Source organism: Pseudopodoces humilis, chromosome 24 (assembly GCF_049639895.1).
Source record: "Pseudopodoces humilis isolate 2021_Gansu_Grassland_sample_001 chromosome 24, ASM4963989v1, whole genome shotgun sequence".
Taxonomy (NCBI): Eukaryota; Metazoa; Chordata; class Aves; order Passeriformes; family Paridae; genus Pseudopodoces; species Pseudopodoces humilis.
Genome location: NC_142223.1, coordinates 6,128,009 through 6,151,386, shown reverse-complemented (window position 1 = coordinate 6,151,386; position 23,378 = coordinate 6,128,009). Strand labels below are relative to the sequence as shown.

At 39.1% G+C, this 23,378-nt stretch overlaps 1 protein-coding gene across 4 annotated transcripts; it reads left to right on the top strand.

The window, feature by feature from the left end:
* Positions 1 to 1,767: 1,767 nt before the first annotated feature.
* C24H1orf159 (chromosome 24 C1orf159 homolog) lies at positions 1,768 to 17,609 on the top strand. Of its 4 annotated transcripts, none has more exons than XM_014259154.2 (11): positions 1,768 to 1,814; positions 3,153 to 3,252; positions 5,686 to 5,798; positions 6,391 to 6,481; positions 7,183 to 7,258; positions 7,845 to 7,928; positions 8,730 to 8,795; positions 10,655 to 10,789; positions 12,388 to 12,413; positions 13,139 to 13,169; positions 15,291 to 17,609. In XM_014259154.2, the coding sequence occupies exons 4-11, from the start codon at positions 6,410 to 6,412 to the stop codon at positions 15,356 to 15,358; spliced, it is 558 nt and encodes a 185-aa protein (XP_014114629.1). In that variant the 5' UTR covers positions 1,768 to 1,814; positions 3,153 to 3,252; positions 5,686 to 5,798; positions 6,391 to 6,409; the 3' UTR covers positions 15,359 to 17,609. The 4 variants fall into 4 exon arrangements, with proteins under 4 accessions (XP_014114629.1, XP_087922648.1, XP_087922650.1 ...); XM_088066522.1 differs by lacking the exon at positions 1,768 to 1,814 and adding an exon at positions 1,935 to 2,013 and having other exon boundaries at positions 3,148 to 3,252; XM_088066523.1 differs by lacking the exon at positions 1,768 to 1,814 and adding an exon at positions 1,962 to 2,013.
* Positions 17,610 to 23,378: the final 5,769 nt, after the last annotated feature.

Sequence of the window (23,378 nt, the reverse complement as noted above, 5' to 3'; positions counted from 1 at the left end):
GTGCTGCTGCTCCTGGGAATGCCAAATTCAGGATTTTTAGGAAGAGGGAATGGATTTGTCTGGAGAAATTCCAAGATTTGATCCATGAGAAAGGAAAAGAAATTGTTCTGGGATTTAACAGAGAGATCCAGGATCCAGATCCGAGCTGGGTTTGAGAGCTGCTGCTCCTGGGAATGCCAAATTCAGGATTTTTAGGAAGAGGGAATGGAGAAATTCCATTTTTTTATGGAGAAATTCCAAGATTCAATCGGTGAGAATTGAAAAGAAATCGCTCTGAGATTTAAGAGAGATCCAGGATCCCGATCCAAAACAGGCTCCAGTGCTGCTGGTCCCAACATGTCTGGGAATGCCAAAATCAGGATTTTGAAGAAAAGGGAATGGATTTTTCTGGAGAAATTCCAAGATTCAATCCGTGAGAATGGAAAAGAAATTGCTCCAAGATCTAACGGAGAGATCCAGGATCTGGCTCCAAGCTGGACTCAGGTGCTGCTGTTCCCAGCATGTCTGGGAATGCCAAAATCAGGATTTTTGGGAAGAGGGAATGGATTTTTCTGGAGAAATTCCAAGATTTGATCCGTGAGAATGGAAAATAAACTGTTCCGAGATTTAACAGAGAGATCCAGGATCCCAATCCGAGCTGGGTTTGAGTGCTGCTGCTCCTGGGAATGCCAAAGTCAGTTTTTTAGGAAGAGAAAATGAATTTGTCTGGAGAAATTCCAAGATTTGATCCATGAGAATGGAAAAGAAATTGCTCTGAGATCTAACGGAGAGATCCAGGATCCGGATCCAAACCAGGCTCGAGTGCTGCTGCTCCTGGGAATGCCAAATTCAGGATTTTTAGGAAGAGGGAATGGATTTGTCTGGAGAAATTCCAAGATTGGATCCATAAGAATTGAAAATAAATTGTTTTGAGATTTAAGAGAGATCCAGGATCCGGCTCTGAGCTGGGTGTTCCGTTCCCAGCCCTCTGGGAATTCCTGACTTCCCGAAAATCCATGGAACCCCTGCTAGGCTCCCTGCTCCACCTGCAGCTCCCAGCTCCCAGATTTGCCTCGTGTTAAAAACAACAAAAGAATCATTTTAGCATTTCTGCCAAAAAAAAAATCCAGAGGGAAATCAGGAAATCTTGGAAATGCCAAATTGAAATGGATTGGTGCTCCAAGGAACTGGGAAAATTCTGGGATTGCGAAAGGTGCTGCTCCTCATGCCCACGTGAAATAACAAGGGGTTAAAAGGAGGAATAAACCACAGAAAAATAAGATTTTTAGGGAAAATAAACCCCAAAAAAAAGGAGATTTTTAGGGGAAATAAGCCACATTTAAAGGAGATTTTTTTTTTAGGGGAAATAAACCCCAGAAAAAAAAGAGAATTTTTGGGGGGAGAAATAAACGACACGGCTTCCTCTCTGGAATTCTGCACGGTTCAATGATTTGGGTGGGAAGGGATCTTCAATCCCATCCGGTCCCACCCCTTCCCATGGGCAGGGCCACCTCCCAGTGCCGTCCGAGCTGGCCTTGGACACTGCCCGGGATGGGGCAGCCACATCTGGGCCAGCTGTTCCCGATTTTCCCGAATTCCCAGGATTTTTAGGCGCACAGGCCTCGACCCCGCCGCCTCCTCCCTCCCGCCGCGTCAACGTTGCCGGGCAACGCCTGAAATGGCGGCGGGCGCGCGGGGCACGCCGGGAGTTGTAGTGCGGAGACCTCACCGCCCCCGCGCCCCGCCGGCAGCGCGGGACTCGCTTTCCCAGCAGGCACCGCGGCGCGGCGCGAAAAGGCTGAGATAGCGCATTTACCTGCGGGGAGCGGGTACAGGTGGGGCGCGCCGCGGGTCCTCTCGGGATTTGTAGTTCTTGGCGGAGAGGACGCTCGGCCAAACGGCGCGGCGGGCGGCGGCCGCGGGACTACAAGTCCCAGGGTGCCGCGGGGCGCAGCGGGCAGGGCGCCGGTGGAGGGCGGGGGGTACGAACGGGAACCTCGGCGGTGCCGGGGGGATGCTCGGGGCTGCCCTCAGGTGAGGAGGAGGAGGAGGAAGCGGGAGGGGGAACGGGCGGCGACCCCCGGGGCGAGCGGCGAGCCCGGGGTGGGGCCCCATTGTTCTCGGAGAGCCGGGAGGGCAGCGCTTCCTCATGGATTCCCCGAGTTCTCCAGGGAAATCGGCACCAGGAGGGTCGGAGGGGTTTGGCTTTAGGATTTGAAATCGCCCCTTGTTTCTCCTCCTCGCCCAGCGCTTTTGGGGCCAGCGGGTTGCTGCTGCGTTTGGAAAGGAACCCTCTCCTTCTTATCCCACCCCCCGAAACTTTGGGTGCTTTATTTCCTAGTAATTTAATTCGGTTGGAGACAATTTTTTGCCAAGCTAAGCTTGTTGGGGTTGCGGGTATTTGGTGTTACTGTTCTGGTGTGTTTTTGGTGGCTAAGCTTCCCCCAGATGCACAGCCCAATAATAGGGATTTTAGTGCACCATTTAGGGGTGAAAACCCCCCAGACTGGCCATAGAAACATTGGGATTGTTGAGCCTGGAGAAGGGAAACTTTGCGGTGACCGCTTCGTGACCTTCCAGGAAAGATGGAAAGGGAATATTTCCAGGGGATGGAATGACAGGATAAGGGGGGAATTCCTTCCAAGTGACAGGGAGTGGGTTTAGCTTGGATACTGGGAAGGAATTCCTCCCTGTGAGGGTGCTGAGGCCCTGGCGCTGGTTATTCCATGGATATCCCATCCCTGGAATGTTCAAGGCCAGGCTGGACAGTGCAGGGTGGCCCTGCCGTGGCTGGGGCTGGCACTGAATGCCCTGAAATCCCTTCTGAGCCAACCCATTCCTTTATCCCATTCCCAAACCACTTCTCCCTGGAGAATATTCACTTCTGCTGCTGGCTTTCCATGCTGCAGCAAGGCTGGAAGAGCAGAAGGTGTCCCAGCAGTAAATATTCATGGCTGGTTCCTCCAGGCAGGTGTGGAGCAAAACACAAAGCCTGGCTTAAGGTGGCTGTGGCTGAATTGAGGTTTTAATTGCTGAGCGCTGGTACAAAACCCCAGCGTGGAAGGGCAGGACTGGAGCTCTGCTCAGAGCTGGAAAAACGAGTCCTCCTCCAGCTGGGATTGAGAAAAGATCGTTCAAACAAATCAACCCTTTCCGTGTCTCTGCCAGGGCAGGTGCGTTGTGCAACGGGGGATGAGCAGCAAAGCACGAGGCAAAGGCGTTGGCTGGAGGCTGGAAAAGGCACTTGGGACTCCAGGGAGCCTCCAGGGGCTGGTGAGTGGCATGGGCAGCCCTCAAAACCTGCTCTGCTCTGGCATTTCCATGTGTAAAACCCTAGCACTTTGCTCTGGTTTATCATTTCCATGTGTAAAACCCTGGCACTCTGCTCTGCTCTGGCATTTCCATGTTTAAAACCCTTCCATTCTGCTCTGGTTTGGCATTTCCATGTTTAAAACCCTTCCATTCTGCTCTGGTTTATCATTTCCATGTTTAAAACCCTTCCATTCTGCTCTGGTTTATCATTTCCATGTTTAAAACCCTTCCATTCTGCTCTCAATTTTATCATTTCACCTTTTAAAACCCTTCCATTCTTCTCTCAATTTTGTCATTTCTGCCTTTAAAATCCTTCCATTCTGCTCTCAGTTTTATAATTTCATTTTTTAAAACCCTTTCATTATTCTCTCAATTTTATCATTTCAAGTTTTCTTCTCAGTTTTATCATTTCAACTTTTCCAACCCTCTGGTTCTGCTCTCAATTTTGTCATTTCCATGTTTAAAACTCTTCCATTCTGCTCTGCTCTGGCATTTCCATGTTTGAAACCCTTTAATTCTGCTCTCAATTTTGTCATTTCACCTTTTAAAACCCTTTAATTCTGCTCTGTTTTATAATTTCAGCTTTTAAAACCCTGGCACTCTGCTCTGGTTTGGCATTTCCATGTTTAAAACTCTTCCATTCTGCTCTCAATTTTATAATTTCAATGTTTAAAACACTTTAATTCTTCTCTCAAATTTATCATTAAAACCTTTTCCATCTTCTCTCTGTTTGATCATTTCCATGTTTAAAACCCTTCCATTCTGCTCTCAATTTCATCATTTTACCTTTTAAAACCTTTTAATTCTTCTCTCAGTTTTATCATTTCAAGTTTTCCAACCCTCTGGTTCTGCTCTCAGTTTTGTCGTTTCCATGTTTAAAACCCTTCCTTTCTGCTCTCAGTTTTTATAATTTCACCTTTTAAAACCCTTCCATTATCCTCTAAATTTTATTATTTCAATTTTTAAAACCCCTTAATTCTTCTCTCAATTTTATCATTAAAACCCTTTCTGTCTTCTCTCAATTTTATCATTTCAGCTTTTAAAACCCTTTCATTCCTCTCTCTGTTTTACCATTTCAATATTTAAAACACTTTCATTCTTCTCTCAGTATTTATAATTTCATTTTATCATTTCACCTTTTAAAAACCTTCAATTTTTCTCTCAGTTTTATCATTTCAACCTTTAAAACCTTCTGGTTCTGCTCTCATTTTTGTATTTCTCCTTTTAAAACTCTTCAGTCCTTCTCTCAATCTTATAATTCTAACTTTTCAAACCCTGTGGTTCTGCTCTCAGTTTTATTTCAGCTTCTCCAACCCTTCCATTTTATCAATTTTATAATTTCATTTTATCATTTCAACCTTTAAAACCCTTCCTTTCTTCTCTCAATTTTATCATTTCACCTTCTTTTCTCAGTTTCATCATTTCAATTTTTATCATTTTCTATACTTTTATCATTTCAGCTCTTAAAACCTCTCTGATTTTCCTCTGTTTGATCATTTCTCCCTTTCCAACCCTTCCCAATTTCCCACCCAGATTTCCTCTCCCGTTCCCTTTCCAAGCTCGGCCTCTCCTCAGCTTTGGTGGATCCCAAATCTCCTGAAGGTTTTTGGGATATTTTTTCCTCTCTAAATTTCAATTTCTGAGGTAAAACCCCATCCTTGGAGGCAGCTTTGGCCCAAAGGAGTTGTTCCTTCCCAGGCTGTGAGATCCTGCTTGGAATTCCAATATTTTCTTCCACTGGCAGGAAAATCCTGAGGGGAAAATACTTTTTAATTCATATCTCCTTTTAATAATTCAAATTTTATTTTAATTAATTTTAATTAAATAATTTTTAAAATTAAGCAAAAGTTAAGTAAAATAAAGTAAAAATATTTTTAAAAAATGAAGCAGGAATGAAGTAAAAAGAAAAGAATTTAAAAAATGAAGTTAAAATGTAGTAAAAATAATTAAAAATATTAAGCAGAAATGAAGTAAAAAGAAAGTAATTTTACAAATTAACTGGGAATGAAGTAAAAATCATTTAAAAACTAAGCAGAAATGAAGTAAAAAGGAAAATAATTTTTAAAATGAAGTAAAAATTAAGTAAAATGAAGTAAAAATAAAGTAACTTCAAAAAATCAAGTAAAAATGAAAGTAATTTTAAAAATGAAGTAAAAAAGAAGTGAAATAAAGTAAAAACAATTTAAAAATCAAGCAGAAATGAAGTAAAACCAAAATAATTTTAAAAATGAAGTAAAAATAATTAAAAATATTAAGCAGAAATGAAGTAAAAACAAAATAATTTTAAAAATGAAATAAAAATGGAGTGAAATTGGCTGCTGGAAGTGAGAGCACCGGAGCGGGGCGGGTTCGGGATCAGCCCTGTGGCTCCTGAGGGATCCCGGTTTATTTTAGGGATGGGAATCCAGCCAGGAATGAGCTGATCGGGACCATCCCGTGCTTCCAAGTGGTTTTTCCACCTAAATTTTCCCTTTATTATGAGCTGCTCTTCACGGTTCCTGTTCTAGGTAAGGACAATCTGGTTTTTAAATAAGAATTTTATTTGAGTGTGGTTTATTTTTAATAAATAATCCTTCCTTACTTGTGGTTTTTGTGCCTTTGAAGCAGCAGGGATTGACAAAAATTCACAATTTAATTAACATTAATAATTTAATTTTATTATCTTTTATAGAAAAATATATTTGTTATATTTTAATTATGTTTTATAATAACTAATCCTTTTTAATGTGTTTTCTGGCTCTGAATCAGCAGGGATTGACAAAAATTAAGAATTTATAATATTGATAATTTAATTGAGAATGTAATTTTATTATGTTTTTATATGTTTTATAGAAAAATTAATTCATATTTATTATATTTTTATTGTTTTGTAATAAATAATCTTTTTTCATGTGTTTTATTACTTTGAATCAGCAGGTATTGACAAAAATCTCATTAATTGTTTAATTTTATTATATTTTATAATAAATAATAATTTTTCCTGTGTTTTCTGTCTCTTCCCAGCCTTCTTTTTTCCCTTCCTTTTTTCCCCTTAACAAAGGGAAGCAGAATTCCGGTGCCATTAATAAATAATTTGAATGTATTCCCGGTTTTCTCCAGATCTGTGTTTCTCCTGGCAATGGAGGTGCCCTTTGTGCTTCTCCTAACCAGGCTCGTGGCAGAAGTTGCCGGAAAATCCACGGAAAACTCGGTGGGTTCTCCAGAAATTTTTCCTGCTCCAATCCAGATTATTTTATTTTATTTTGTTTTGTTTTGTTTTTTTATTTTATTTTTATTTTATTTATATTTTTAATTTTATTTTTCATTTTTTATTTTATTTATTTTTATTTTTTATATTTTAAATTTATTTTTAATTTTTTATTTTATTTTTATTTTATTATTTTCATTTTTTAAATTTTTCTATTTGTTTTTTAACTTTTTTTTATTTTTAATTTTTAAATTCTTTAAAATTTTTTAATTTTTGTCTTTCTTTTATTTTTTATTCATTTTATTATTTATTTTAAATTTATTTTAAATTAATTTTTTTAATATTTTCCTTTATTTTAAATTCTTTTCTAGATTTTATTTTATTTAAATTTTATTTTTTTATTTTGATTTTATTTTGATTTTATTTTGATTTTATTTTGATTTGATCCCAGATTTTCTCTATTTTCATTTCTAAAATAAAAATCTTATTGATAAAACAAAAATAAAATTGTTTTATGAAAATAAAATCAATTCATAAAACAAGAAACAAAATTAAAAATAAACAAAGTTCTCTCCTTCTTGCTGAAAAAAAAATTCCAGTAGGTTTTAACGGAATTATCCTGAATTTCTGTGGAGATTTTTCCTTCGGTGGAGGCATTTTCCTCCCTGGCAAATGGGAATTTCCCTGGGAATTTCTCTCCTCAGGTGCCAGACCCGGAATGTTGTGTGGAAACGTTGGACTCCAACAGCTCCTGCCCGGTCACGCAGCAGTGCAGCCCAGGTAGGGAATTCCTTGGGAAAAATCCAGGGAATCTGGGACCAGAAAAGCCCTTAAGGATCAGTTATTCCATGGGCAGAGAGCAAGCTGGCCTTGGAGAATTCCAGGGAGAAAAAATTCCCAGATTTTTGTTATTCCTGTGAACTTCCTTCTCTATTTTTTTCCTTTGTAAAGTTTTATTTTTCCTGGGAAATGGAAGAAACATTGGGAATAAATGCATTGGGAATAAAAACACAGGGAAAAGAAACATGGGGAATAAAAACATTGGGAACAAAAACATTAGGAAAAGAAACACAGGGAATAAACACATTGGGATGAAACATTTGGAATAAAAACACAGGGAAAAGAAACATGGGGAATAAAAACATTGGGAGTAAAAACATTAGGAGAAGAAACATTGGGAACAAACGCTGGGAACATTGGGAATCCAAACTTTGGGAACAAACATTGGGAATAGACCTTCTTTCCTGTGGGCAAGGGCAATCAGGTGCCGTTCCTGCCCCCCAAAGGGAATTCCTGCGGTGTATCCTGGTAATTGTGGGAATTCCCGGGATGGGAATTGCCGGCTCAGCGCTCTCCTGTCCCGCAGGCTGCTACCGGCGCTGGGCCGAGGACGGGAGCAGCAGCTGCGTTCGCTGCCGCAACGGGAGCGACCTCGGCGACTGCAGCGCCCGTGAGTCTGGATCCGTTCATTCCCGGTCATTCAGCTCAGTCTTTCCTGTTAATTCCTGTTCATTCAGCTCAGTCCTTCCCGTTAATTCAGTTCAGTCCATTCCCATTCATTCATCTCAATCCATTCCCGTTAATTCCCATTAATTCAGATCAGTTGTTCCCGTTCATTCCCGTTAGTTCATCGCAGTCCATTCCCGTTAATTCCCGTTAATTCATCTCAGTCCATTCCCATTAATTCATCTCAATCCATTCCCGTTAATTCCTGCAAATTCATCTCAGTTGTTCCCGTTAATTCCTCGTTCATCTCCATCCATTCCCATTAATTCCCATTAATTCATTTCAGCCTATTCCTGTTAATTCCCATTAATTAATTTCCATCCATTCCCATTCATTCCCATTAATTCATCTCAGTCCATTCCCATTAATTCCCCTCGTTCATTTAATTCACATGACTTCCAACTAATTTACATAATTTTATTAGTTATTAATCAATTACTGCAAAAACTCCTCAAAAAGGCAGCAAAAAATGGAGATTTTTTTATCCCTCATCCTTCAATTTTTGTTCATATTAATTTTGTAAATTAATTTTAATTTAGCTGTAATTAATTATAATTATTTTTAAATTATTGTCAGTGATTCCTGCACCAAAAACCGAAAAAAGCAGCAGAAAATGGCGATTTTCCTCCCCCAGAATATCCAAACCTTTCCCAAGGGCAGCTTTGGGTGGGAAGAGTGGGAATTTGGGGCAATGTGCAGCCTTGGGCCGGGATGGAATTGGGGAAATTTGGGATTTTCCTTGCAGCTGGGAGCCGAGGGATGAGCCCCGAGAGGAACGGGAGCGCGGCCACGGCCCTCGGCCACGGCTTCGGTGAGTCTGGGACTGGGGAGAGCGAGCAGAGGGGTTAAAAACGGGACTGAATGGGTTAAAAACGGGACTGAATGGGTTAAAAACGGGTTAAAAACGGGACTGAATGGGTTAAAAACGGGACTGAATGGGTTAAAAATGGATTTAAAATGGGTTAAAAACGGGACTGAATGGGTTAAAAATGGGACTGAATGGGTTAAAAATGGGACTGAATGGGTTAAAAATGGGTTAAAAACAGGACTGAATGGGTTAAAATGGGTTAAAAATGGGACTGAATGGGTTAAAAATGGGTTAAAAACAGGACTGAATGGGTTAAAAATGGGTTAAAAATGGGACTGAATGGGTTAAAATGGGTTAAAAATGGGACTGGATGGGTTAAAAATGGGACTGGATGGGTTAAAAATTGATTTAATTGGTGAAAATGGGTTAGAAATGGGATTGAATTGGTTAAAAATGGGATTGAATTGGTTAAAAATTGAATAAAATTGGGATTTAATTGGTTAAAAATGGATTTAATTGTTAAAAATGGGTTAAAATTGGGACTGAATTGGTGAAAAATGGGATTGAATGGGTTAAAAATGGGTTAAAAATGGGATTGAATTGGTTAAAAATGGGATTGAATTGGTTAAAAATTGAATAAAATTGGGGTTTAATTGGTTAAAAATTGATTGAATTGGTGAAAATGGGTTAAAAATGGGTTAAAAATGGGATTGAAGTGGTTAAAAATGGATTTAATTGGTGAAAATGGGTTAAAAATTGATTGAATTCATTAAAGTGGGTTAAAAAAGGGATTGAATTGGTGAAAATGAGTTAAAAATGGGATTGAATGGGTTAGGATGGGTTAAAAATGACACTTAATTGTTAAAATGAGTTAAAAAGGCATTTAATGAGTTTAAAAAGTGATTTAATGAGTTAAAAATTGGATTGAATTGATTAAAAATTGAATAAAATTGAGATTTAATTGGTTAAAAATGGATTGAATTGGTGAAAATGGGTTAAAAATGGGACTGATTTGGTTAAAAATGGAATTGAATTGTTGAAAAATGGGTTTAAAAAGAGATTTAAAGAGTTTAAAATGGATTTTAAAAGGGATTTAATTGGTTAAAATGAGTTAAAAAAGGCATTTAATGAGTTTAAAAAGGGATTTAATGAGTTAAAAATGGGGTTGAATTGGTTAAAATGAGTTAAAAATGGATTTAATGAGTTTTAAAAGGGCTTTAACTTGTTAAAATGAGTTTAAAACATGATTTAATTTTTTCAGATGAGTTAAAAAAGGGACTTAATGAGTTTAAAAGTGATTGAATTTGTTAAAATAAGTCAAAAATGGATTTAAGGAGTTTTAAGTGTGACTGAATTTGTTAAAATTAGTTAAAAATTTGATTTAATGAATTTAAAAGGGATTTAATTTGTTAGAATTTAGTTTAAAAATTGATTCAATGAGTTTATAAAGGGATTTAATGAGTTTAAAAAGTGATTTAATTTGTTAAAATGAGTTATAAAATTGATTTAATCAGTTGAAAAATGGATTTAATGAGTTTAAAACGAGTCAAAAAATGGATTTAAGGAGTTTTAAGTGTGACTGAATCTGTTAAGTTCCAAAAGGGATTTAATTTGTTAAAATTAGGTAAAAATTTGATTTAATGAGTTTAAAAAGCAATTTAATGAGTTTAAAAGCGATTTAATGAGGAAAAAAAAATAATTTAGTGAGTTTAAAATATGATTGAATTTATCATATGATCGAACACTTACCCAACAACACCCAAAAATCCATAATTTTCTCATTATTTGGATTTAATCCTTTGATGAAAAGCGATTTTTGGCTCAGAGCAGATTTTGTATTTTGATAATTTTTATATTTCCAGGGGGCCCGGAAGTCGCCGCTTCCCTGATTTTGGGGACGTTTTTCCTCAGTTTATTCCTCATCCTCTCGGTGGCTTCGTTTTTCTACCTCAAACGAACCAACAAACTCCCAAAGGTTTTCTACAGGAGGAACAAAGGTAAAAAAAAACCCTTAATTATCCATTCCTTAATGAACCTTGCTCTGTTAATTGATTGAAATGGGAATTGAAACCTGAAAATTCCCCTCTTGTGCCAAGAAATTCCCAATTTGTGGAGAAAATTCCCATTTTGTGCCAAGAAATTCCAATTTTGTGGAGGAAATTCCCATTTTGTGCCAATAAATTCCAATTTTGTGAAGAAAATTCCCATTTTGTGCCAGGAAATTCCCAATTTGTGGAGAAAATTCCCATTTTGAGTTCATAAATCCCTGTTTTGTGGAGAAAATTCTCATTTTGTGCCAAGAAATTCCCATTTTGAGCTCATAAATCGCCATTTTGTTGAGAAAATTCCCATTTTGTGCCAAGAAATTCCAATTTTGTGGAGAAAAATATAATTTTGTGGAGAAAATCCCTGATTTGTGCCAATGAATTCTAATTTTGTGGAGAAAATTCCTATTTAGTGCCAATGAATTCCAATATTGTGGAGAAAATTCCCATTTTGTGCCAATGAATTCCAATTTTGTGAAGAAAATCCCTATTTTGTACCAATAAATTCCAATATTGTGGAGATAATTCCCATTTTGAGCTCATAAATCCCCATTTTGTGCCAATAAATTCCAATTTTGTGGAGAAAATTCCCATTTTGTGCCAAGAAATTCCCATTTTGAGCTCATAAATCCCCATTTTGTCGAGAAAATTCCCATTTTATGCCAATGAATTCCAATTTTGTGGAGAAAATTCCCATTTTGTGCCAATGAATTCCAATTTTGTAGTGAAAATCCCCATTTTGTACCAATAAATTCCAATATTGTGGAGAAAATTCCCATTTTGAGCTCATAAATCCCCATTTTGTGCCAATAAATTCCCTTTTTGTGCTGCTGAATTCCCTGTTTTTGGAGGAAATTCCCATTTTGTGCTGATAAATTGCCCATTTAGAGGAGAAAATCCCAATTTTGTGGAGGAAATTCCAATTTTATGCCAATAAAATCTTGTTTTGTGGAGAAAATCTCCTGTTTTGGGCTGTTAAATCCCCTATTTTGTGGAGAAAATCCCCAATTTGTGCCAATAAATTCCCATTTTTAGCTCATAAATCCCCATTTTGTGGAGAAAATTCCCATTTTGTACCAATAAATTCCCATTTTGTGCTGCTGAATTCCCTTTTTTTTGAGGAAATTCCCAATTTGTGCCAATAAATTCCAATTTTCTGCCAATAAATTCCCATTTTATGCTGCTGAATTCCTTTTTTTTGGATGAAATTCCCATTTTGTGCTGATAAATTGCCCATTTAGAGGAGAAAATCCCAATTTTGTGGAGGAAATTCCAATTTTGTGCTGCTGAATTCCCTTTCTTGGAGGAAATTCCCTTTTTTTAGAGAAAATTCCCATTTTGTGCCAAGAAATTCTCCGGTCTTAAGGATCCTCCACCCAGTTAAATCCTCCAAAGGGAATTTTGGAATATTTTGGTTGGATTTTGGGACAAAATTCCTTTTTTAACAATAAAATGATTCCATCCATGGCTGTATTTTTGGAAAATGAACAATTCTGGCCTTGAAATTAATTTAAATAATCTTAATTAATCTCTTTTTTTTTCTCTTTTAGCATCTGTTCTCCAACCCAGTGAAACTGTGAGTGGATTCTGCTTTTATAGGAACATGAAATTAACGATAATTCCCTTTTTAATTAACCTTAATTTTCATTTTAATTAACAATAATTCTCTTTTTAATTAACGATAATTCCCATTTTAATTGACAAAATTGAAACTTTATTAAGCAACTCCTTAATGAATGAGACTGAAAGAAAATCCAAGATATTTTGAGGTTCTTTGGATCCAAATTGGGACAAAAATGGAAAAATCAAGGGTTTTTTCCAAGAAAAAAACTACACAGCGAAAATTCAAGGAATCCTAAAAAAATCCTGATTTTATTTAAGGAAAAACTGTTATAAAGTTTTTATTTCCAAATGAATATTACTGGAATCCTAAAAATTTCCAGGACTTTTTTGGAAAAGTGGTTAAAAAGTGCTTTTTTTTAACCTGGATTTTATTAGAATCCTAAAAAATTCCAAGATTTTTAAGGAAAAACTGTTGAAAAGTGCTTTTTTTGACCTGGATACTATTGGAATTCTTAAAAATTCCAGGATTTTTAAGGAAAAACTGTTTTAAAAGTGCTTTTTTTGACATAAATGTCATTGGAATCCAAAAAAAATCCAGGATTTTTATGGAAAAACTGTTGAAAAGTGCTTTTTTTTGACATGAATACTATTGGAATTCTTAAAAATTCCAGGATTTTTATGGAAAAACAGTTAAGAAATGCTTTTTTTTGACCTTATTTTCCTTCTCCTGCTCCACAGGCATCCATGATCCCTCCTCCGACTTCTTCAGGTGAGGAAATCTCCCCTGGAATCTGCTAAAAATAAATGGAAAATCCCAAAAATCCTTGGGATAAAGCCTGGAATGTGTGCAGGGAAGAGAAACCCCATGGAATTTGCTTTTTCCCGTGGGATCCGTTGCTTTAATTCACACAGGCCAAAATACCATGGGAATTTTGGGGTGGAAAATGGATATTGGGGTTTGGGGTTGGGTTTTGTGGGGTTGGCTTTGGAGGTTTGGGTGTTTGGGTTTAATTTTAATTAAACTTCATTAAATTAAATTTTAATTGGTTTAATTTGGGGGTTGGGGGTTTAGATTTGGGGTTGGAGGTTTGGGTTTTGGGGGTTTAAATTTGGGGTTGGGGTTGAGTTTGTGGGGTTGGGAGGTTTGGGTTTTGGGGTTTAATTTTGGGTTTGTGCTTGAGTTTTGTGGGTTTGGGTTTGGGTTTTGGGGTTTAAATTTGGGGTTGGGTTTTGTGGGGCTTGGGTTTGTGGGTTTCATTTTGGTTTTGGGGTTGGGTTTGTGGGTTTGGGTTTGTGAGTTTAGGTTTGGGTTTGGAGGTTTTAGGTTTGGTTTTGGGCTTGGGTTTTGTGGGGTTTAAGTTTTGTGGGGTTTGAGTTTTGTGGGGTTTGGGTTTGTGGGTTTAGGTTTGGGGGTTGTGTTTTGGATTATTTAGGTTTGGTTTTGTGGGTTTAGGTTTGGGTTTGGAAGTTTTGGGTTTGATTTTGTGGTTGAGTTTTGTGGGGTTGGGTTTGGAGGTTTGGGTTTCGGGGGTTTAAATTTGGGGTTGGGTTTTGTGGGGTTTGGGTTTGGATTTCATTTTGGTTTTGGGGTTGGGTTTGTGGGTTTAGGTTTGGGTTTGGAGGTTTTAGGTTTGGGTTTGGGTTTGGGTTTTGTGGGGTTTGAGTTTTGTGGAGTTTGAGTTTTGTGGGGTTTGGGTTGGTGGGGTTTGGGTTTGTGGATTTAGGTTTGGGGGTTGGGTTTTGGATTATTAAGGTTTGGTTTTGTGGGTTTAGGTTTGGGTTTGGAAGTTTTGGGTTTGATTTTGGGTTTGGGTTTTGGGGGTTTCATTTTGGTTTTGGGGTTGAGTTTGTGAATTTGGGTTTGTGGGTTGAGTTTTGCGGGGTTGGGTTTGGAGGTTTGGGTTTTGGGGTTTAATTTTGGTTTTGTGGGTTTAGATTTGGGTTTGGAGGTTTGGGTTTTGGGGTTTAAATTTGGGGTTGGGTTTTGTGGGGTTTGGGTTTGTGGGTTTAGGTTTGGGTTTGTGGTTGAGTTTTATGGGGTTTGGGGTTGGGTTTGTGGGTTTAGGTTCGGGTTTGGAGGGTTTAGGTTTGGTTTTGGTCTTGGGTTTTGTGAGGTTTGGTTTTGTGGGGTTTGGGTTTGTGGGTTGCGTTTTGGTTTTGGGATGGAGTTTGTGGGTTTAGGTTTGGGTTTTGGGTTTTTGGTTGAGTTTTGTGGGGTTTGGGTTTGTGGGGTTTGGGTTTTGGGGTTTAATTCTGGTTTTGTGGGTTTAGATTTGGGTTTGGAGGTTTGGGTTCTGGGGTTTAAATTGGGTTGGGTTTTGTGGGGTTTGGGTTTGTGGGTTTAGGTTTGGGTGTTGGGTTTGTGGGTTTAAGTTTGGGTTTGTGGTTGAGTTTTATGGGGTTTGGGGTTGGATTTTGTGGGTTTTGAGGGTTTCATTTTGCTTTTGGGGTTGGATTTTGTGGGTTTTGAGGGTTTCATTTTGCTTTTGGGGTTGAGTTTGTGGGTTTGGGTTTGTGGTTGGGTCTTGTGGGGTTTGGGTTTTTTGGGTTTAATTTCGGGTTTGGGTTTTGTGGGTTTCATTTTGGGTTTGGATTTGGTTTTGGGTTTCATTTTGGGTTTGGATTTCAGGTTTTTGGGTTTGGGTTTTGTGGGTTTCATTTTGGGGTTTGGATTTCAGTGTTTGGGTTTAATTTTGAGTTTGGGTTTGGTTTTGGGTTTAATTTGGGGTTTGTGGCTTTACATTTGGGGGCTGAATTTTGTTGATTTAGGTTTAACTTTGACCTTAAACTTCCCCAAAAATCCCCAAACCCCCCTTGGGCAGCGACCCCCCCACTTCCACCTCCTCATCCCTTTGGGAATTGCGGGATTTGTGGGATTTGTTCCCGGCAGTGCGGAAGCCGCGCTATGAGCGCCGCGAGCGCTCCGGCCCCGCCGACAGCCGCGTCAGCCACGTCTGAGCCCCGAATCCCGGCAATCCTGGGAATCCTGGGAACCCCGGGAAGCCGCCGCTCCCTCGGGAAGCCGAAGGGTTTGGGCCAAACCCACCCGGGGACTCCAGAGGCTCCTGGTCCCGCTCCGGAGGATGGGACGGAATTCCTGAGGAACTGGGCGGATCTTTCCTCTTCACGAAGAATTCCTGAGGAATTTCCAGGACTGGAGAGGAGAATCCTTAAGGAATCTTGGTGCCTTTTCCTGTGTGGGGAGGATCCTTGGGGAATTTGGGGAGAATCTTTAAGGAATTTGGGGAGGATCCTTAAGGAATTTCAAGGACTTGTGAGGAGAATCCTTTGGGAATTTGGGGGAATTTCCCTGTGTGGGGAGAATCCTTAAAGAATTTGGGGAGGATCCTTAAGGAATTTGGGGAGAATCCTTGGGGAATTTGGGGTCTTTGTTTGGGGAGGATCCTTGGGGAATTTGGGGAGGATCCTTGGGTAATTTGGGGAGGATCCTTTGGGAATTTGGGGAGAACCCTTGGGGGATTCAGGGCCTTTCCCTGGGATGTGACCCCAGGAGGAGCCGGCAGCGCTGCAGGCCCCGGAATCCCGGGATTCCTGGGATCCATCCGGGGATAGAGATTTGGCCCAGGGACCCCTCAAGTGCTGCTGCTTCCACCTGGGACAGTGATTGATTGATTGATTGATTGATGATGCTGATTGATTATGAATAATTAATTATGGAGAACCGATGATGCCAATAATTGGGATGCAGAATCATTTGGAAGCGAATCCTGGCGCCTCCTCAGCTCCTGGCTCCACCTGGGAGCGTTTCCCGATCTTGGTGCTCAGTCCAGGCCCGATCCCAAACCTGGGAATGATTTTTGGGAATTTTTCCAGCTGAATCCTTGGATAAAGTGTTCTCCAAGGATTATCCCTGCTGCCTGCATTCCGTGTGGAAAGGAGACAATTCCTGCATTGGAGCAGCCAGGGATTTTTGGGATGAGCCGGAGACATCGGGACAACTCCTGCCGGTGGAAAAATGGGATTTGGTTTTGGGAAATCCCTGGAATTGGCAGGGCATTCCTGACTTCCAGAGGCATTCCTGACTTCCAGAGGCATTCCTGACTTCCAGAGGCATTCCCAACTTCCAGAGGCATTCCTGAATTCCAAGCACCAGCCTCCACATCTCCCATGGATCTTCTTCCTGCCTGAGGAATCTGGGGAAGATGAAATAACTGGAAAAGGAGGGTTTTTTTCTCCTCCTCCAACTTTTCCATCCAAGCCTGAGGATCCTAAATCCATGGAAAAGTCACCGTCAGCCCCTGGAATTCCAACTCCAAGCATTCCCAGCTCCCCGTGCTGCTCCCAAAGGAATTCCTTGGGATGCCCAACATTCCCTGGCAGCGATGGCCACGGGAACTGTTGGTTCTCCCTTTTCCCAAAGGTTTTTTTTGGGGGGAAGATGAGAACAAAACTCTTGGATCTGCCTCCCCCACGGAGAATCCCCGTTCCCTCTTCCCTGGGGTTCAGACTTCCCAAGAGGAGAATTTGGCATGGGAAGAAATCCATTTATTCCATGGAATAATCCCGTTTTTCTGGGAATCTTGGGGCAGCTGGATTCACTTTGATCTCCTGAAAAAATGAGATTTTTGTGGAATTTTCAGGGATAAAACCCAAATCACGTGCCAAAACCCCCCTGGAATTCCAGATTTTTCCTCTTTATTATGATAAAGAAAGTGATTTTCCTTCTGGCCAAGGAATTCCAGCTGGAACCTTTCCCATTTTTTGGAGGATTTGGGAAATTCCAACTTGGAATTTGGATCATTTCCATTTTTTTGTGCTGCTGAGATTTTGATTTTTTTCTTCCCTTCGAGAGCAGAAATCCTGGCTGGAGCTTTCCTCCTGGAATTTCTCCTGGAATTTCTCCTGGAATTTCTCCTGGAATTTCTCCTGGAATTTCTCCGAATTCCTGAGGATTTTTCGAATTCCAAAGGAGGAAAAAAAAAAAAAAGGAGGAACTATGCAAATAATTCCAAGGAATTGCACCTCTGGAGCCGGGAATTTCCTGGTGTTAATTCCTGTCCTGCTTAATTGCTAACATTTAATTTATGGAAGGATCGGCTCCTTCTCCCGTCCCTTCTCGTCTGGGATTTGGTTCCGTTGTATAAAACCAGAATTTTGACATTAAAAGCCGGATTTGTGGCATTAAAAACAGAAAACTGGGATTTCTGGAATTAAAAATCTAAAAATCAGATTTTGTGTCGAGTTAAAATTGAGTTTTTTCTCTGTGATTTTTACCCAGAAAATGTTAAAATGTGAAAGCCCTAAGGTTTTTATTCAGAAAACGTTAAAATTCCAAGGTTTTTATCCAGGAAATGTTAAAATCCCAAAGCTTTTATCCGAAAAATGTGAAAATACCAAGGTTTCTTATCCAGAAAATATTAAAATCCCAAGGTTTTAATCAAAAAAATGTGAAAATCCCCAGGTTTTTATCCAGGAAAAGTGAAAATCCCAAGGGTTTTACCCAGAAAATGTTAAAATATCAAAGTTTTTATCCAAAATACTTGAAAATCCCAAGGTTTTTATCCAGAAAATGTTGAAAATCCCAACATTTTTACCCAGAAAAATCCGAAATCCCACGGTTTTCACCCGGAAATTTTGCAAATCCCGAGATTTTTGCTCATTTGTTTCAGCTTTGTCGCCGCTCTGAACGCACAGCTGGGGTTGGGGTCTGGGGTTGGGGTTTTTGGGGTTGGGGTTTAGTTTGGAGTTTTGTGGGTTTAGTTTGGGGTTTGGGATTAAGGTTGGGTTTTATGGGTTTGGGGTTGGGTTTTGTAGGTTTGGGGTTTGGTTTTGTGGGTTTGGGTTTGGTTTTGTGGGTTTAGTTTTAGGTTTGGGATTAAAGTTGGGTTTTGTGGGTTTAGTTTGGGGTTTGGGGCTTTGTTTTGTGGGTTTAGTTTTGGGTTTGGGTTTGAGATTAAGGTTGTGTTTGTGGGTTTAGTTTGTGGATTTTTGGGTTTAGCTTTGGGTTTGGTTTTGTGGGTTTGGGTTTGGTTTTTGGGTTTAATTTTAGGTTTGGGATTAAGGTTGGGTTTGTGGGTTTGGAGTTTGGGGCTTTGTTTTGTGGGTTTAGTTTGGGTCTGGGGTTTGGTTTTGTGGGTTTGGGGTTGACTTTGGGAGTTTTGGGGTTGAGCTTTGTGGGTTTAGTTTTGGTTTTCTGGGTTTATTTTGGGTTTGGTGTTGAGTTTTGTGGGGTTTATGGGTTTGGGGTTTGAGTTGGGTGGGTTCAGATTTGGATTTGGGGTTAAGGTTTGGGTTTGTGGGTTTAATTTGGGGTTTTGTGGTTGAATTTTGTGGGTTTAGTTTTGGGTTTGGGGTTGAGCTTTGGGTTTGGGGTTAAGGTTTGGGTTTTATGGGTCTAAGTTTGGGTTTTGGGGTTGAGTTTTGTGGGTTTGGGATTTTGGGGGTTGAGCTTTGTGGGTCTAGAATTGGATTTGGGGTTAAGGTTTGGGTTTTGGGATTGAATTTTGTGGGTTGAATTTTGAGTTTCCTGGGATTTGGGTTTGGGTTCTGTTCCCTCTGCGCTGTCTGAGCCCATTCCCGGGTGCTGCTTTGGGCTGGGAACACCGGAATTCCGCTTTCCAACGGCTGCAGATCCCCAAAACTCCTGGATTTGGATCTTTGGAATCGGGGTCAAAATCAAGAGATTATGACTTTTCAGGGTTTGGAGCTTTTTTTGTGGGGATTGGGGCCTTTTGGGGGGGGTTGAGTTTTATTTTATTTTATTTTATTTTATTTTATTTTATTTTATTTTATTTTATTTTATTTATTTTTTTATTTTATTTTTTTTGTCAAAAACTTCCCAGCTTGATTGGAAAATAAAACAGGAGAACAAGGCGGGAAAAAAAAAGTTGAAAAAATCCAATTCCAAGCCTGTGCTGCCCCTCAGGGAGAGCCGAGCATCTTCCTTTTGGAGATTCCTGTGGAATTCCATGGATTATCCCCATTCCTTAAGGAATTCCATGGATTATCCCCACTCCTTATAGAATTCCATGGATTATCCCCATTCTTTAAGGAATTCCATGGATTATCCCAACTCCTTACAGAATTCCATGGATTATCCCCATTCTTTAAGGAATTCCATGGATTTATCCCAATTTCTTAGGGAATTCCATGCATTATCCCAACTCCTTACAGAATTCCATGGATTATCCCCATTCTTTAAGGAATTCCATGGATTATCCCAACTCCTTACAGAATTCCATGGATTATCCCCATTCTTTAAGGAATTCCATGCATTATCCCAACTCCTTACAGAATTCCATAGATTATCCCCATTCTTTAAGGAATTCCATGGATTTATCCCAATTTCTTAGGGAATTCCATGGATTATCCCCACTCCTTACAGAATTCCATGGATTATCCCCATTCCTTAAGGAATTCCATGGATTATCCCCACTCCTTATAGAATTCCATGGATTATCCCCATTCTTTAAGGAATTCCATGGATTATCCCAACTCCTTACAGAATTCCATGGATTATCCCCATTTCTTTAGGAATTCCATGGATTATCCCAACTCCTTAAGGAATTCCTGCCCTGAAGGAGGAATCAGCAGAATCATTTGGCAAAGTGGAAAATCCCTAAATTCCGACTGCTGGGAAGTGGAACTCGGGTGATTCCAGGAGCGGCAATTCCAGAGGCTCTGGAATTGGGAGGAGCAGTCAGCGCCGCCCTAACGGAGACGTTTCCATCGAGCAGCTCTGGCTGGGCTGGAATTCTCCTTTTCCCACCAAGATGGGATTTAGGGATCCAGGATAGGGAGTGGGGACATTCCCAAAGCAATTCCCAATTCCCTCTCCCAATGACGGCATCTCCATGGTTGAGTTTTGGTGGATTTCTTGTTAATTCCATGGATTTCTTGTAAATTCCATGGATTTCTTTGGAATTTCTTTTTAATTCCATGGCTTTCCTTTTAATTCCATGGATTTCTTTGGAATTTCTTGTTAATTCCATGGATTTCTTTGGGATTTCTCTTTAATCCCACAGATTTCCTTTAATTCCACAGATTTCCTTTAATTCCATGGATTTCTTTGCAAGTTCAAAGATTTCCTTTAATTCCACAGATTTTTTTTTTTATTTTTTTTTAATAATTTAATGGGTTTCTTGTTAATTCCATGGATTTCTTTTGAATTTCATCCCTGGGAATCCCTGGAGCTGGGAAATCCCTGGAAATCCCTGGAGCTGTGGCCACTGGGGGGGAGTAGAAGGCAAGGAGAGCCCTGCTCGTGGAATTGAGCCGGGAAAGTTGAGTTGGGACCGAGCTTTTCCAACAATTCCCAGGATATCCACCGAATCCTCCGGAGCCGCTCATCCTGTGGAATTCCTGGAAGAAGCAAGTTTGTTCCTTGCCTTTGGATCAGGAAATCCCGAGATTCTGGCCCAGGGAAGTTGAGCTGGGAATGCAATTTTCCAATAATTCCCTGGAAATCCTCTGAATCCTCTGGAGCTCTTCATCCCACGGAATTCCTGGAAGAAACAAGTTTGTTCCTTGCTTTGGATCAGGAAATCCCGGGATTTTGGCCCAGGGAAGTGGTGCTGGGAGCCCGATTTTCCAATAATTCCCAGGAAATCCTCTGAATCCTCTGGAGCCACTCATCCTGCGGAATCCCTGGAAAAAACCGAGTTCATTAATTGCCTTTGTTTCAGAAAATCCTGGGATTTTGGCCCAGGGAAGTTGAGTTTTGAGCACAATTTTCCAACAATTCCTGGGAACAGATGAATCCTCCGGAGCCGCTCATCCCGCGGAATTCCTGGAAAAGCCGTTGGTTCGTTCCAATGCCAGGCCGGGCTTTACTGAGCCGAGCCCAAGCTCTCCGATTTTATCTGGGCCTGAGAAACTCCAAACGTTCCTGGGGTGTTCCCATAAATCCAATCAAAGGATCCGATTTTATGGATGTGAAAAAGCTGCTCTCTGCTGGGGGCTGTTCCCAGCAAAATCCAGCTCCAAAAAACTCCTGGGATTTCTTGTTAATCCCACGGATTTCTTGTTAATTTCACAGATTTCTTGTTAATTCCATGGATTTCTTGTTAATTCCATGGATTTCTTGTTAATTCCATGGATTTCTTGTTAATTCCATGGATTTCTTGTTAATTCCACAAATTTCTTTGTGATTTCTTTTTAATTTCATGGATTTCCTTTCATTCCGTGGATTTCTTGGAAAAAAAAAAATCCTAAAAGCCTTTGAAAAAATTCCTTATTTTATTTAAAAAATGAGGATTTCATCAGTCGTTACATTTTGTGGGGTTATTGCTCATCCAGAGTATTAAAAAATGAAAATATTTTAAAATATTTTTAATCCAGAAGATTTTAAAGAATATTTTAAAAATATTTTTAAAAATATTTTAAAATAATTTTTAAAAATTTTTTAAAATGTAAAGATTTTTAAAGATTATTTTTTTTTTTCAAAAAGAAGATTTTAGAAGTAAATTTTTGAAAGATTCAGGGTTATTTTCATGTTTTTATTTTAAACTTTCCTTCATCAGGATGTGCAGGGATTCAGCCAGCAAATATTCATAATAATTATATTATATTATATTATATTATATTATATTATATTATATTATATTATATTATATTATATTATATATCATATCATATCATATCATATCATATCATCATCATTTATATTATAATTTATATTATATTATATTTTATTTTTAATATTATTTTTATTATAATATATTTTATTTTATTATTATATTATACCATTTATTATTTATTACTTTTTATATTATACATTATATTTATTAATAACAGTATATTAATAACATTTAATAATTAATTGAATTAACAACAATTTAATTAATATTACATTTGTAATATAAATTATATTCAAAATATAATTAATCCTCGTGGTCAATCAGCTCCTTCTGTCCCACTTTGGTGGTGCCAGAGACCATTTAAGGTCACAGAATTCCAGGATTAGCCTGGAAAAAACCTCCAATATCTTTTTATCCCTGGGATAAATAAATAAAATAAAATAATAATAATAATAATCATTATAATTATAATTATAATTATAATTATAGTAATAGTAGTGGGGCCTGGCAGTATTGAATATCCCGAAAATCACCCAAAAATCCCTAAAATTATCCAGGCATTCCCTTCAATCCCACTTTTATCCCACTTTTTTCCACCTTCCACCATCCCAGGATGCTCCAAACTGGTTTTCCTGGCAAGGAACGTGGGATCAAACTGGTGGAAAGCTGGAAAATGCCTTTTCCAGGTGGTTTTTCCATCCCAAAAATTCCCAGCTCCGGGAGGTCACACAATTCCTCTCCTGGAATTCCCCTTGGAATTCCAAATTCCTCTACAAATCCCAAATTCTCCTGGAAAATTCCCCCCAAGGTTTTCTTCTTCATCCCTGGGAATGGGGACAGCTCCAAACAGGGCTGGAATTTTTTAAGGATCCTGCAGGAACATCCAGGGCTGAGCTCGGAATTCCTCATTCCCAGATGTTTTCCCAATTTTTTTCTTTCACTTTCACCACTGTCCTGAAAATCCCTCATTTTCAGATATTCCCAAGTATTTCATTTCACTTTTTCACCCTTTTTTGTGTCCCTTTTTGCCCACCTGGATCCTCCGGCCCTTTTTTCCCGGATAATTCCCAAAGCTCTCAGGAAGTTGGATTTGGGGAATTTTCTTAGAAATTTTGGCCGTTTTTGCTGAGCCCGAGCGTCAGTTTTTGTTTGGGTTTGTAGCTTTGAAGTCAGGCTTTAATCCTCACAAAAAATAACTTGGAAACTCCATAAAAACTCTCCATAAATTCCAACTTTGATCCTTTTCCTCCTGCTGGAGTCGGGGAATAACCGTTTCTCTTCTATTTCATTCCTGCTTCAAATCCTATTTTTGTTTTATTTATCTGTGGTGCTGAGTGCTTGGAAAATAATTCTCCATTCTTTTTCTGGTGTCTTTTAGATGGAATAATTCCATTTCCACACCCACAGAATTTTTTTGGGAAAGACCTTCAAGAGCAACC